The 14,199-nt window shown below is 36.2% G+C and overlaps 2 protein-coding genes and 1 pseudogene across 3 annotated transcripts; 1 reads left to right on the top strand and 2 right to left on the bottom strand.

The window, feature by feature from the left end:
- Positions 1–344: 344 nt before the first annotated feature.
- LOC18605147 (pentatricopeptide repeat-containing protein At5g66520 pseudogene) lies at positions 345–1,990 on the bottom strand (annotated as a pseudogene).
- Positions 1,991–2,922: 932 nt separating this feature from the next.
- SWI3A (SWITCH/sucrose nonfermenting 3A) lies at positions 2,923–6,352 on the top strand. The gene is made up of 7 exons (XM_007037983.3): positions 2,923–3,078; positions 3,200–3,720; positions 4,211–4,714; positions 4,991–5,160; positions 5,284–5,333; positions 5,623–5,786; positions 5,894–6,352. The coding sequence occupies exons 1-7, from the start codon at positions 2,988–2,990 to the stop codon at positions 6,089–6,091; spliced, it is 1,698 nt and encodes a 565-aa protein (XP_007038045.2). The 5' UTR covers positions 2,923–2,987; the 3' UTR covers positions 6,092–6,352.
- Positions 6,353–6,943: 591 nt separating this feature from the next.
- On the bottom strand, positions 6,944–9,706 carry LOC18605145 (ACT domain-containing protein ACR6-like). Of its 2 annotated transcripts, XM_018116837.2 has the most exons (8): positions 9,165–9,706; positions 8,990–9,035; positions 8,753–8,867; positions 8,603–8,670; positions 7,882–8,475; positions 7,681–7,785; positions 7,319–7,537; positions 6,944–7,178 (listed from the first exon to the last, which is right to left on the bottom strand). In XM_018116837.2, the coding sequence occupies exons 1-8, from the start codon at positions 9,209–9,211 to the stop codon at positions 7,146–7,148; spliced, it is 1,227 nt and encodes a 408-aa protein (XP_017972326.2). In that variant the 5' UTR covers positions 9,212–9,706; the 3' UTR covers positions 6,944–7,145. The 2 variants fall into 2 exon arrangements, with proteins under 2 accessions (XP_017972326.2, XP_017972325.2); XM_018116836.2 differs by having other exon boundaries at positions 6,944–7,537; positions 9,165–9,701.
- Between the last annotated feature and the right edge of the window lie 4,493 nt (positions 9,707–14,199).

Here is a 14,199-nt window from a genome sequence, read left to right as displayed (position 1 = left end):
TTGTAGCTACTTTTATTAATCAAACAACTGCTTTTGTTAATCATGAAACTAGTGGTTTTAACACTCATTTTATAATAATCAAATAGTGTTGGAATTGATTGTTTCTATAGCAGTTCCTTTTCTATATAAAGTTATTTCATCAAGCAGTGCTCGGCTCTTCAAAAGTTGGGTTTGAATCTTCTAGGATTCATACCTTGATAGAACAAAGGGTTTCTTTGATTATGTCCTAAGCAATTGTAAGTAGTAAATTGTTCAATTCAATTTGAGAGTTAAGATTATTCATTCATACTACGTCCACCTACAAGCCGGCTACCATCTCAAACAAATCACAAGCGCTTGCAGACTGTTAACAAAAGGTTCATGAACGCAAACAACTTAACTAAAATTTAGATGCAATTAAGTGATTCTATGAACCTAACTTTATTCTTTTAAGGTTATGGCAACCTTTTCCAACATGTCATATATCTCTTCTGAACAGGGGTGCCTACCATCACCAACCATGAATTCATGGACAACATTATGCACTTCAATTAAGCTATGGCCGGGGTTCCTCACAATCTGTTTATGTTTCAGAACCTTTCTAATCCTAGCTACATCATCCCAACGTTTCTTTGCAGCATAAATATTCGATGTAAGAACATAGTTTCCATCATTAAACGGTTCCAGCACCATCAGCTGTTCCATTGCAGCCTCAGCTAGCTCAATATTGGCAGTAGCAGTACAGGCATTCAGCAAGGTTCCCCACAAAACTCCGTTAGGTTCCATTGGCATGTTTATTATAATCTCATAAGCCTCATTCAAGAGTTCTGCCCTGCATAAAAGGTCCACAAAGCATCCATAATGCTTGATGGTAGGCTCAATCTCATAAACCTTTCTCATTGATTGAAAAATCTCCTTTCCTTTCACCACCAGCCCTGAATGACTACAAGCAGACAAAACCGCAATTAACGTGATCCCATCTGGTTTTATTCCGAACCCTTGCATCTCCATAAATCTGTCAATCGCTTCAATGCCATAACCATGCATTGCAAGTCCCCCGATCATAGCATTCCAAACATAGACACCTTTACAGGGCACAGTCTGAAAAACTTGAGAAGCCTTGTCAATGTGACCACATTTAGCATACATGTCAATGAGAGCAGCTCCAAGCTTTGGATTCAAAAATATTTTCTTCCTATCGGTATATTCATGCACCCATTTACCTATTTCCAAGGCTCCCAAATTAGCACAAGCTGAGAGTACACAAACCAAAGTCAATTCATTTATTTCAACCCCAGAATTCCTCATTTGGTAAAACAATTGAATCCCTTCTTTATACCTCTTTTGCTTCACATAACCTTTTATAATCCCAGTCCAAGTAACCACATTTTTCTCAGGCATCCTATCAAACAGCAACCGGGCAGATTCAACATCACCGACAGAACAATAAAAGGTTATCAAAGAAGTTAAAAAATGAATCTCTGAGCTAAATCTTTTGTTTTTGACAACCAGGGAGTGGACTCCTTTTCCTTGTTTAAGACCATTGCAAGCCTTTAAAAGAAATGGGTACGTAAAATTATCCGGGTTAAGGCCCCGGTATCTCATTTGGATATAAAGGTCAATTCCTTTATCGCCCAAGTTATTTGTTCCGTAGCCTTTTATCATGGTGTTGAACGCAAATGTCGAGGGCTCGGTTATTTGGTCGAGAACTAGGCGGGCGTAGGGGAGATGGGCAGAGCCAACCAAGGCTTGGATGAGTTTGGAAAGGTGAGTGTCGGCTTGGGGAAGTGTGGTTTTGATGATTTGGGCGTGGACCTGCTTGAATTGGATTAAATGGGTGCATTTCTTGAGGATTTGAAGATGGTTGGGTTTGTTGGAGGTGAGTTTTTCCGGTTGTTTTGAATCTTTTGATGGGGCGGCAAGGTGAGTAGTAAGCTGACGGTCAGAAGCCGAAACCTTCAGCATCTGGGCATTGCGAGAAGCTGAAGAAGAGTTTTTGACTTTCTGCAACTTATCAAGAAATCATTGCCTGAAGCCTGGTCGTCCTAGAAGATTGGGCCTGACGTTTTAACCAAACCCAATTATCTGAACTTCCATGTCACAAGCCCAGTTGTTCAAACTTCAAAAACAACTTCACTATCTTCTCTCTCATGCCTTTTCATCTAGCCAATAATAAAGTTAGACATAACATTTAAATATATTTCTACATTATTTAAATTTTTTTTTTAATTTTTAGTATATTTAATTAAATTATTATATTTTTATTTTGATTCAAATAAATATTTATTATTAATAATTAATTAATTATCATTAATTAAAATATTACTTGTTAATTTATATCTACATGACAGTAATATAGTATTGATTTGAAGAGTGAAAAATATTAAATGAGTATATTATCATATTAAATTAATATATCACATAATTATCAATTATGATATGTCAACATGTCATATAATTATCAGTTATAATATATTAACATATTACATTAATGTCACGTAACATAAAATGATAAGTGATATTTCAATTAAGTTAATAATTAATTATAAAAATTTATTTAATTCAAAATAAAAATATAAAAATATATTTAATTTAAAACAAAAATATTATAACTTGATTCAACGTAATAAAAATATAAAATTTTATTAACATTTTTTAAATAATTTAAAATTTTTTAAAATATTATATCATAAAATTTCAAGAAAAGCAATGTATTGTAACTCCGTATCTTTTTCTCTCATCCCTTTTAATCCAATAAGATGAATTTTTACTTTTATACGTTTGAGTATGTACCAGTCAGTTAGTGTAAAAGAAAAAAACACAAGATAGTATATATGTGGCCTTCAGAAAATGCCACGTACTCTGCAGGCGAGATTCTCATTGGTCAGTGACTTGAATGTGTCCGTTCCTTTGTCGCAATGGCAATCCCATTCCTGCCCAGTATTAACATAGCAAATCCTGAATCGGACCCAAAACGACATAAATCCAAACTCGCCAAGGACCCGGGAATGGAGAACAACACTCGCCACGATCCGAATCCGGAGTCAACTCGACCCGAGGAACCAGAGCTCGATCTCTACACAATCCCAAGCTATTCCAGTAAGTCTCTCCTTAATTAATTAATTCTCTTCCCGAACCCAAAAAAAGAAGAAAAAGAACCCCAATTCCAATCCCCCTTCTTTTTTTAATCTTTTTCCCATTAATTTCTTCTTCTTCGTAGGTTGGTTTGCTTGGAACGATATCCACGAAACAGAGAGGCAAGCATTGAAAGAATTCTTCGAAGGAAGCTCAATCTCAAGAACCCCCAAAATCTACAAAGAGTACAGAGATTTCATCATCAACAAATACAGGGAAGACCCTTCGCGGCGCCTCACTTTCACCGAAATCCGTAAATCCCTCGTCGGTGACGTCACCTTGCTACACAAGGTTTTCATCTTCTTGGAAACCTGGGGTTTGATCAACTTCGTCTCTCCGCCGCGACCCCACGAAGGTTCCGAGAAGGATGATACGGTTCGGGTCGAAGACGGGGCTCCGAATGGGGTGCGGGTCGTGGCCACTCCCAATTCGTTGCGGCCGCTGTCTGCGCCGGTTGTTAAAGGGAAGAGCAGTGATGGTGGGGCTGGGGAGGGTGTACTCAAGTTGCCGCCTCTGGCATCGTATTCGGATGTCTTTGGTGATTTGAAGCGGCTACGTTGTGGTAACTGTGGAGATTGTGATTCTGAATACTATGAATATAATAAGGTAATTTTTTCTTCTTCTTTTATCTTTAATGATTGGTTTCGTGTTTAATTTTAGCTTGGAATTGTTTAATGTTTGAATTATCACAATGAATAATCTATGTTTTTGGGAATTTTGTCTTTAGAATTAGATATATGGGTTCTCCAAGCAAATTTTTTTCTATGTATTATACATTTTTCTTGTTCTAATGCTCGACTTTATCAAGCTTTTGTTAGTTGGATTAATTAGCTGGAAAAAGATATTTTAATTAGCTGTACAAAACTTAAAGCATGTAGTTGACTTGATCTGCTGCCGAGTTGGGTGATATGTGCAGTTTAAATGTATCGTACACTTGGAAATGGTTACCCATAACTTTTGCATCCTTAAGCAATAGACCCATGCTGCTTAGTAAGATTAATTACCTTCTTTAAAAGGGTTTTATCTATCCTTTTATTTTGTTTTTTTTTTTTGCCCTTTGTGTTTTTTAGTAAATTACTAAGTATCACGTCTGCAGGATCATTTCGTAGTTTGTGTCAAATGCTTCAAAAGTGGAAATTATGGAGAGAATAAATCTATGGATGATTTCAATTTGAAAAATGGCAGTGGGAACAGTGCTACCAATGGAGCTGTGTGGACTGAAGCAGAAACTCTACTTCTTTTGGAATCTGTTTTGAAACATGGGGATGACTGGGATCTTGTTGCTCAAGATGTTCAAACCAAGTCTAAACTTGACTGTATTACAAAGCTCATTGAGCTGCCTTTTGGGGAGTCTTTGATAGATTCTGTTAATGGAACGGCCAATTCCAGTGGCCCCAGTATGAACATGAATAGTGTAAAACCAGTTCCTGTTCCATCTGAGCATCAAGAGAATATTAGAAATGAGGATCAAGGGCCAAATCTAGGTCATGACGACACAAATGAGAATGAACAAAATGGGGATTCTGAGAATGAAGAGCCTCCTTTGAAGAAAAAACGCACTGCTTCCATTTCTGATGCTGATAGTTCTCTCATGAAGCAGGTAAGACCGTAAGAGTCTTAGGAATTAGGATCTTAATTTTTAGAAATTCGTAGCAGGCTGTCTTACTAACATATGATGCCTTCTTTTCATCTGACTTTGTGCTTTTCTCATCAATTTTAAGTTTGTGGCATACATAAGCAGCACACAAGTACTTTCAGTAATTCATAATTACTAGTTCTAAAGAATTCTTCAACAATTTTTGTGATTGTTATGAAGTGAATTTTGATATACAGTGCATTCCCACTATTTATCGCAGTATTGAATTTTTTGCTATAGGTTGCTCTGATCTCAACCATGGTCGGGCCGCAAATCACTGCTGCTGCAGCTGAGGCTGCAGTTGCAGTACTTGCTGAGGAAATGGCATGTCCAAGGGAAATATTTGATGGTGATGAGATTAATTTAACCAATGGGTTGCCATCTCCTACTTCGATTGATCAGCCAGAAAGGTTGTTTTAAAGTTAATAATAATTGTTACGCTTATATTGCTTTCCTTATGGTCCTAAATTTCGTCTTTAGCTTTTGCATTATTTTGATGGTTTTTGAAGCTTTCTTTCTCATATATGTTTTAGAGCCTATCATGATGAAGAGTCAGAGATGAAGGAGAGGGCCAGTCCATCAGGTATATATACACTTAGATACAGTCATGCAAAATAATATGTGCATTTGGCTTTTTTGACACAGGTACCAAATTATGGGATTAAAACTAGATGGTATTCATGTGGCTTCTGCTGAATTCTTGGCCAGCTATTTCTATTTGATATCTTATTGAGTTTTCATTTGGTTTATCACTTGAGCATGTAAACATCAAATATTTGATATTTCCATGGTTTTGGTGTGTGCTTCCTATTTGATAATTTGCTTGTTTATAGTTGGAGTCTTTCATTGCTAATCATCATATACTCTTGCAGAAACTCAAGAGACATCTCCAAAGAAGAATGATGTGCCTCTACCTTTGCGAATTAGAGCAGCAGTTGCGACTGGTCTGGGAGCTGCTGCTGCTCATGCAAAATTATTGGCTGAGCATGAAGAGAGGGAGATTGAACATTTAGTTGCAACCATAATCGAGGCACAAGTGGGTTGAAGTTATCTATTTCAGTTTCAGAGTTTACTTTGTTTATTATGAAGCTATCCATTTTATCAGTAAGCAGTGGCTAATGTTTGTCATTTCCATGAATACAGTTAAAGAAATTGCACTCTAAAATCAAGCATTGTGAAGATGCAGAGCTGCTAATGAAGAAGGAATATGCTGCAATTGAGGATCTAAGAGAGTATATCATGGGGGAGCGGATTAATATCTTACGAAGGACATTTACTACTGGTATACCTAAATTGCGAGTGCACACTTCTGTACAATCACAAACAGCCAACTTAAGTTAATGAGTTGTAGATCAATGTAAAGTAGAACAACAGATCCGATTGACATCAAAATTTAGGATTTCAATTAGATGCTTTATTATTATTATTATTATTTTTTTTGAGAACCTCCTTTAGGTATCCGTGCATTTACTTCCCTCTCCTTTATTTTTCCTAATTGGAATTAGGTTTATTAAACAACAGCATTTGTAACCTTGGTTGCTTATGTACCAATTGGAGTTTTAGTTGGAATTCATTGATTGATGCATAATTTGGTTTTAGAAATATTTATGAATAGTTATTGTTATTTATGTTAACAATGTTTTGTGAAAATATATAAATAATGGTAATTAATTTGAAACTTGGATTCGTAAGTTCAAAATATATACTTTGGGTTAACATTATTGTTAACAATTGATTTGTTATGATATTTTTTTAATTTAAATTTAGAATATATCAAACCTGTTAAGTATCAGGAGTATGATACACCTGCAAAATAGGGAATGTCATTAACAATCAATGGTGACAGTGGAGGTAAATATTCTCAACAAAGAAGAGCCATAAAACCTGTTCAAAACTGAATATGCTTCAAGACAAATTAAGGAATAAGATTGCAACATTGTGTGGAAATTAAATTGTTCTAAACTTTGTACACAGTTCATGCTACTTAATATGGCTTTGATTTTTTACATTATGCGTGCAAAAATTTGTACAACATTCTTTGGTTTTGTAAACCATCTTGTCTAAAATATTTGCCAATGTTCATTTGTCGAACATAAACAAAATAGCAAATGAGAAAGGAATTACTCCAAGGGCACTATGAATAGTCATTGTTCCTATGTGTTTTGCTAAAACGTATATTTGCATTTTCCAATCTTGAACGCTCAAATTCTGTACAAACTTTTCATTGAAACAGCAGATTGGATATAATCTTACCTGCTTTCATTTGTAAACCGAGCAACTTACATCAATTATGTACAATTTACATACAAAACCTCCATGGAACAGGAGCCAGCGCTCCCTTTTCTCCCTTTTTTGCTCTTTTTACTGTTGGAGGTGACGTCTTCAGTGTATTTTCTCAAGGAAGCACTCCGCTGTTCCCTTGCAAAAACTATTAGGGAACAGATATTATGAGCACGATTTGATGAGTTTAAAGTTTTGGAAACTTCTTCCTTTAAACAAGTTCCCAAAGAGGAAACTTCTTGCTGTCTCCTTGGGAAGTTTCGGAGATAGGAAGGAATTCCCTTTTACCTGAAGATTGGCTTGTCCTATCTGATGCTGGATCAAATCCACAGTTTTGGCATCAACAGGATTACCAGAGACATCGGTCACAAAGAAAGTGTCTTTTGCTTTCCCACCCTTGGTGGATATTTCTGCTCTTCTGATGCACAAACCGTTTTCACGAAATATCCTTGTAATATCTGAAAGGAGTCCAAACCGATCATCTGTAAAGAGTTCCAATTCCAGACCCTGTCAAAGAGCATTTGTCAATGAAAGTTTTCCATTTATGTTACGAATTAAGAGCATGGAGCCTGATTTGAGGGAATAAAATAAAGGGGAAAACGAAGAAACAAACAAGGTAGTTAAAAAGAACAAAACAAAAAAAAAAACACCTCTTGAGCTCGCCTCTCTATGGCTGCTTCAAGACACTCTACAACTCGTTGTTGCTCAGCTTCTGAGCTTATAGGGAATCCATCAACATGCCTGATATAGTATTCCTACAATAAGTGTTTTGCTCTATTAGTTTTTTCAGATCATTTAAATTCACTCCAGATTTCATGATAACCTTTGATTTGTTAATTGTGCTTTCGAACCTGATAGGCTTCCATTCTTCCTGTGATGACTGTTCCATGGAAAACCACATATTCCATGTCTGTGAGAGTGCAAATAGTGTCGAACAATAGCTTTGGTCGATCCAGGGACCTTATGGTCACTACTGTATAGTCTCTATCACTGCAATCCAGCACGGTTACATGGGGTTTTGCACTTTCAAACTTGACATTCTCAGGCCTCTCAAAATCCCTGTCAGCAAACAGCATCTGATGCAATCTTCTCGCTCTGTGCATTACCCCAGAAGAGGAAATAGACATTCTTGGCGTCCTAAAATCACTGTTGCCCTTCATGACATTGAAGAGGAGTTCCTTGATTTTTGAAAGTTTTTTCGGGTCTTCAATTGCATGCCCTGTTGACTGGTCTGTGACATAGATAACGGCTGCAGCTCTAGCATTATGTGTCCAAATCTCAGCATTCACCACATTGCACCCTAGGTCTGCTAGGACTGCAGAGACCTCTGATACAAGCCCTGGCCTGTCACTGCCTGTTAGTTCTATTGAAGTATGCTCTTTAGAAGGAATTACCCCAACAGAGCTCCTCAATGAATTTAAGAAATGGACTTTCGTTTCAAGAGTCTGCAGAATCGAAAAAACAAGAATTGTGAAAAAAAAATTCAAGTAGTCCTTCACAGCGAATTCGAAAAGAATATGAAAACTTGTCAGAATACTATTAGCAGGGATCATACTTTCTGTAATCGCTTACCTTCTGTATATAACTGAGGGTCCTTTCATTTCTGATTTTGTTTCCTTCATAATCTGTAACATAGAACACTGAAAAAACAAATTTGATACAATTAGAACACTTAATGGAAAATATAATAACAAGGCTTTAGATAAACATTTAGAAACATACCGTCCATAAACCATCCTGCATCAGATGATATATATGCTTTTGTTACAACAAGGTTCAGGTCCGCAAGAACCTGGACAACTTCAAGGAGAATACCATGTCTATTGACACTATCAACCTAAAAGTAAGAAAAGAGTGAAAAAAAAATTCAGGTAGGCTTCCAGGCAGCACAAAATCAACTTTCAGGCTTATTTTCTCAGAAACTGCATATTTTAATTGGGAAATGAGAAAAGCTTTTACCTGTATAACGGTAGCATGCTCACAAGCGTCATTGTCAACAACAACTCTGCAAACATGAAACTCAACTCAAGACATGTGGAAAGGAAAAAAAAAGATAAAAAATAAATAAAAATTGAATTCTTTCTCCAAAACACAACCAAGAAAGGGTATGGAACTCCATATCTCATTTAAATACCTTGGTGGGTTGATTCTTCTAATAAGCTTCGCAAATTCATCATCCATTTTCTCTTTGTGTTCTTAAAACCTCCAAAACGAAGAATAAAAGGGTAAAGAAGAAACAGCAATAAATTACATTGGGGAGGAAGGGAGAGTGTGTGAGAAAAAACAGAGTGTAGTTCCCAGGCCAGGCGTTTATAAACCGAAACAGAGGAGGCGGTTAATTTGCCAAGAAGCTAATGTACAAAGGGCGTGTGTCAACTGGTGATTGGTTAAGGTAACAGTTAAAGACGTTACTTGGGATAATCAAGGAGCAGCCTTCCCCCCCCGCTCTCTCTCTCTCTCCCTCCAATCTGATTCTTTGGGTGAAATGAAAACAGCCACCACCTTTTTCATCGAATAAGAGTCCGTACCGTGCGCGGGAAGGCTCAGTCCACGTGACAATGAGAGGAATTACGTCGCATCTTTCATCGCAATTGTCACATGCCATGTGCTGTCGTCGCCTGACGTTAGTCACGGTGGCAACGGGTTAACAGTAATAAACTTGAACTTAACAAATTAAATCTTTACTTATCTTTTATGAAAGTAAAAAAATGTAATAGGTGAGCGTGAATGAAGACCAAGTTATTGCTTTTATTGAATTGAAAAGAAAGGTGCAACTGCTGATGGTTAGATTGGTTGGATAATACTTTGGAGATTATCTAAATGCCACTTCTAAAAGTGGATAAGGCTGTTAATCGGATAGGATGTTTAAGGTGAGACCATGTAGAAAGCAAAAGAGAATGTTGGATCGGTTAATTTAGATACAAGCCAGCTGAAATTTAGACCAATAAACTCAATTTGCTTTCAAGGATAAACCCTGAAAGCAACTACAGTGATTGAGGGACAAAAACGTGGCAACATCTAAGCAGCGAAAGCTATATTATAGTACTTGTACTAAGGACAAAGCATCAATGTTGGAGCCTATTTCCATTTGGTAGGATACAAGAGACTTGGAGTAACTCGGAAGAAAACAAGAAAAATCTCGTCAAACTGGTTACCTTCCGGAAAAAGTTATAATACCAACTGGAACTTTCTTGAGAAGTTTCGCTTCTAAAGATGTTTACATGGATCTTATCTACATGATACATACAAGCCAAACAATTAGTACAACAACAAATCCTATTTCGTATCTATATCATATTTGCGGCCTTTTTTAGTTAAATCTTGAGAAGAGGTTTCAGTTGATTGTCAAGCATCGTAATTCACTGCTTACATTTTCTTTGCTTAACACAAAACAAATTAAAATTTAGTTGACGAGGCAATAACACGATGATAGCATTGGGCAGGAGGTGAGGTATGCTGCTGCTGCTGGCTTTATGAGATTTGGCATGCATACCACCAATTTGGGCAACAACATTTATGCTGCTGCGACAAGCAACAAACATATACCAAGCATGTTTCCGACCATAAAATCAGCAATTCATCATCCAATTGTCTATCACTCAGGAATCTAGCTCACAAAGCAAAAGAGTAGCTAGACTGGTCTAGGTATTGGAGGGGGAGAAATTAATAGATGCAAACTCACACAAGACTTTGGAACGGCCATTTTGGAGACCACAGCAGTAGATGTACTTGATCGTCCTTGGGAATAAAGAGGGGACCCTTGGTGGCTCTTTCAGGAGTTGACATTCACATGGGCGGTTTAATTTGCCCCGCTGACTTTTGAGTGCTCAAACTCTGGACAGCATTATCTGTTTGCGCTAAAGGTGGCCTTTTGGTGTTTGCTTGGATTTTGGCTGCAGCATTAATATGCATCATGACTGGCTGCTTTGGGTTCAAATGTGTCTGGCTCATTGTTATTCTATTGTCACATTTTTAACAGACAAACATTGAGAGGATTGGGGGGTTTTCAGAATCTTTTATTTTTCAAACAGGATTTGTTAGCCTATCCTCTTATCGCATCTCACATGGATGTTTCTTAACTCACTCCTTTCAACCGAGAATGGAACAAGAAGTAAACACGTATACAAATATATAATTAACTGAAAAGAAAAAACAAATGGGGAACAAGCATCTGTTACTTACCTTCCGTTTGTAAATATGTTTATTTAATGTTTTCAAACTTTTTAGTAATGTAACGTCCGTTTCTAACAGTTAATGGAGGAAGCTGCTCTGTTATGAATACTGTCCAGTACCCCTGTTACCTGACCAAGCTTGTCAGAGATAAGCTTAAATTGTATATAATATTCACAAATTAAATTAAATTTGGCTAAAAATGTTCCCTCTCAGTTCACGAATCCATCTGTTCTGACGTCTGTATTCTTTACAAGATTCACTTACTTAAAAGTACTCCACACTTTATACAAGATCCAGCTGATCAGACTTTGATCTACAGTTCAACGGGGTAAGCTTTGCTGGGGCTGCCCAATATTTTAGCCACGCCGAGCTTAACTTTATCTAACTTTGTTGAAACCTGAATCTTATAACAAAAAAATGATGGGTATTTAAGTAACTACCAATTTATGAGTTACATGCAGAGTATATATCACCCATAGACAGAATCATAATTCATAAAGTAGCTGTTTGAGTTCATGAGGAAGGTAATAGTCAATGGAGTTATTTATTTATGCTTTTTTTTTTGCTCATATATATGCAATGGAATTAGGAACCAGAAAAGGTGGCTTGCCCCATGCACCCCTTATCTCACAGCAACTCTTAAAAAGATCGGCACATTTTTTCTGTTTACTTGTAGCAGGGAACATGTTGAATGTGTCCATAAACCCAAATCCATAAATGTTATAAAGTCATTTCCATAACTATTTGTAGAAAGCACAAGGAAGTGCAGGTACATGAACTGTACTGCGAAGTTCTCTCCTCTATTTTGCTACATATATTATAGTAGAACAATTGGAAAGCAGTATTAAGCAGCAGAGAGATGTGAATGTTTCCCATCTGATATTAAGTTAGTCAACCTAAGCAGATGCAGAATTTCCCTTGAGACCCTAAAGCACAGGTGGCACTGAGGAATTTGTCCTGCAGGGCCTTTTTGCATTCAGCGATGCACTGAGGGAGTGTGCAGGGATTGAGCTGGATCCCAAATGCACCCTCCACGAGATTTGGACCCAAAACCAAGAGCCCCATGATCATTGCTGCCACCAACTTCACTGGTTTAGCCTCCATTGGAACCTTAAAACTTTGCTCCCTCTTTTCTATTCCTTTGAGCTTCTGAACTTCAGCTGCTTGCAACAGAATCAGCATATCCTACATATTTATAGGGAGAATACAAGTCCAAAATGATACCCCCATTAAGGAAGGGGGTCTTATCATAAACCAATAAAATTACAGACAGAGCACAAGCGTAGAGATGATTGCTATTATATGGGAGTCGATCAACCCCATTCCATTAATCCATTATGTTTATAGTATTCTGTGCTTACTTTCGCATCTACCAAAAATGGGGCATTAGCCCCTTCTCCGGGATTAGTGAAAGCTCAACCAATCAAAGCTTAACGTTTGGTTTGAGCAACGTGCAACGTTATCTCCACGTGTAGGTGTTCGATTTCCAGATTCATCTGCCAATTGCTATATAACATTTCATCTGAAAAGAGCACCAGGCGCCAGCCACTTTCTGCAATTATGTTACTACTTAATTAGGACAGGTTCCAGTTGGGTTCATAGGACTTCATTTGGTCCCCTCGGACCACCATCCCCCCACTCCCAAGTCCCACCCCAGAAAAGAAAAGCTCATAGCATTTTGAGACGAGTTCCTAATTACCATTGGGAATATCCCCTTATTATCTCTCTGCTTCATGCATGTATGATGAAGCCGCCCCTTGAATAAGTTTGAATCAATCTTATGTGAAAGGATGATATTGCCAAATACAACATGGAAAAACATAGTTTTAATTAATAATAAAAATAAGGGTTTGTATTTGATATACTAACAGTATTTATGCAATGACACTGCCATTTTACATTCTCAAAATTTTTTTACTCTTTTCTCACTTTTTTAAAGGTAGAGTAAGAAATAATTTAGCCCTCTCCAACTCCTTGTCACCCTTTAAATTTTTAATAATCAAAATAAAATGGCTGCCTGCTTGGGCATGGAGAATTGATATAATAGGTTAAAAGTTTTAATGGATACAAAGCCTATAACATCAATTGCAGTTGTTGACTGTTAATTCAAGAGGATTTCATTGTCACCAAACACTATTAATGTTGGGGAGGGTGCGACAGTGGCGCGAGGCCTCTTCCTACTTGTTATGTTCATGGTGATTGGAGTGATTGGAGAATTTTCTGGGTTTGGTTTGAAACCAAAGCTAGAAATTCTTTCAATGAATAAATTTTTAAAATTTTTTGGTTTTTATTTATCATATAAATGGTTGAAAAGTAATATATTCATATTTTGTTTAATCTAATTAAACTTATTTAAAATTTATAAATATTTATTTTCAAGGATCTCAAAACTTGTAATTTTATTCATTAATGAAGTGTCCACTTGTTATTCATTGATAACATATAGAATTTATATGCTGTACATCAAATATAAGTCTTAAAATAATTAAAGAAAAAATGAAATTGTTTTAAGTTTAGTCAACTTATGCAATTAGTCTGTGGATTTAGTTTTTATGCAATAATTTGTAAAAAATTGAGTGTTTATACTTTTTAAAATTGACGATATTAGTTTAATATGTTAAAATTTTTCTATTATTTATGTTGATATGATATTTAATTGTATTGACATAATATTTTTTTGTTGATGTGACATTGAATTCGATGACATGATAATGATGATATGATATTTCACAAATAATGTAATAATAGTTTTGACATGACATGACCAAGTACTAATATAAATTTATAAGTACAAACGTGAAATTATCTAATATAAGCTAATAGTTTTAAATAGGATTAGAAAAGAAACAAATCAAAAATACAAATAAGTTTTTAGGATTTAGAGAAAGAGTGTTGTAAGAAAAAAAAAATTGAATTTTTGTATTTCATAATTTAAAGTAATGAAAAAAGTATTGTGAAATAAATAAATAAAAAATCACATCATTAATAACAAATCA

Source organism: Theobroma cacao, chromosome 3 (genome assembly GCF_053813885.1).
Source record: "Theobroma cacao isolate CCN51 chromosome 3, ASM5381388v1, whole genome shotgun sequence".
In the NCBI taxonomy this organism is placed as follows: domain Eukaryota; kingdom Viridiplantae; phylum Streptophyta; class Magnoliopsida; order Malvales; family Malvaceae; genus Theobroma; species Theobroma cacao.
This window is presented reverse-complemented; position numbering and strand designations above follow the sequence as displayed.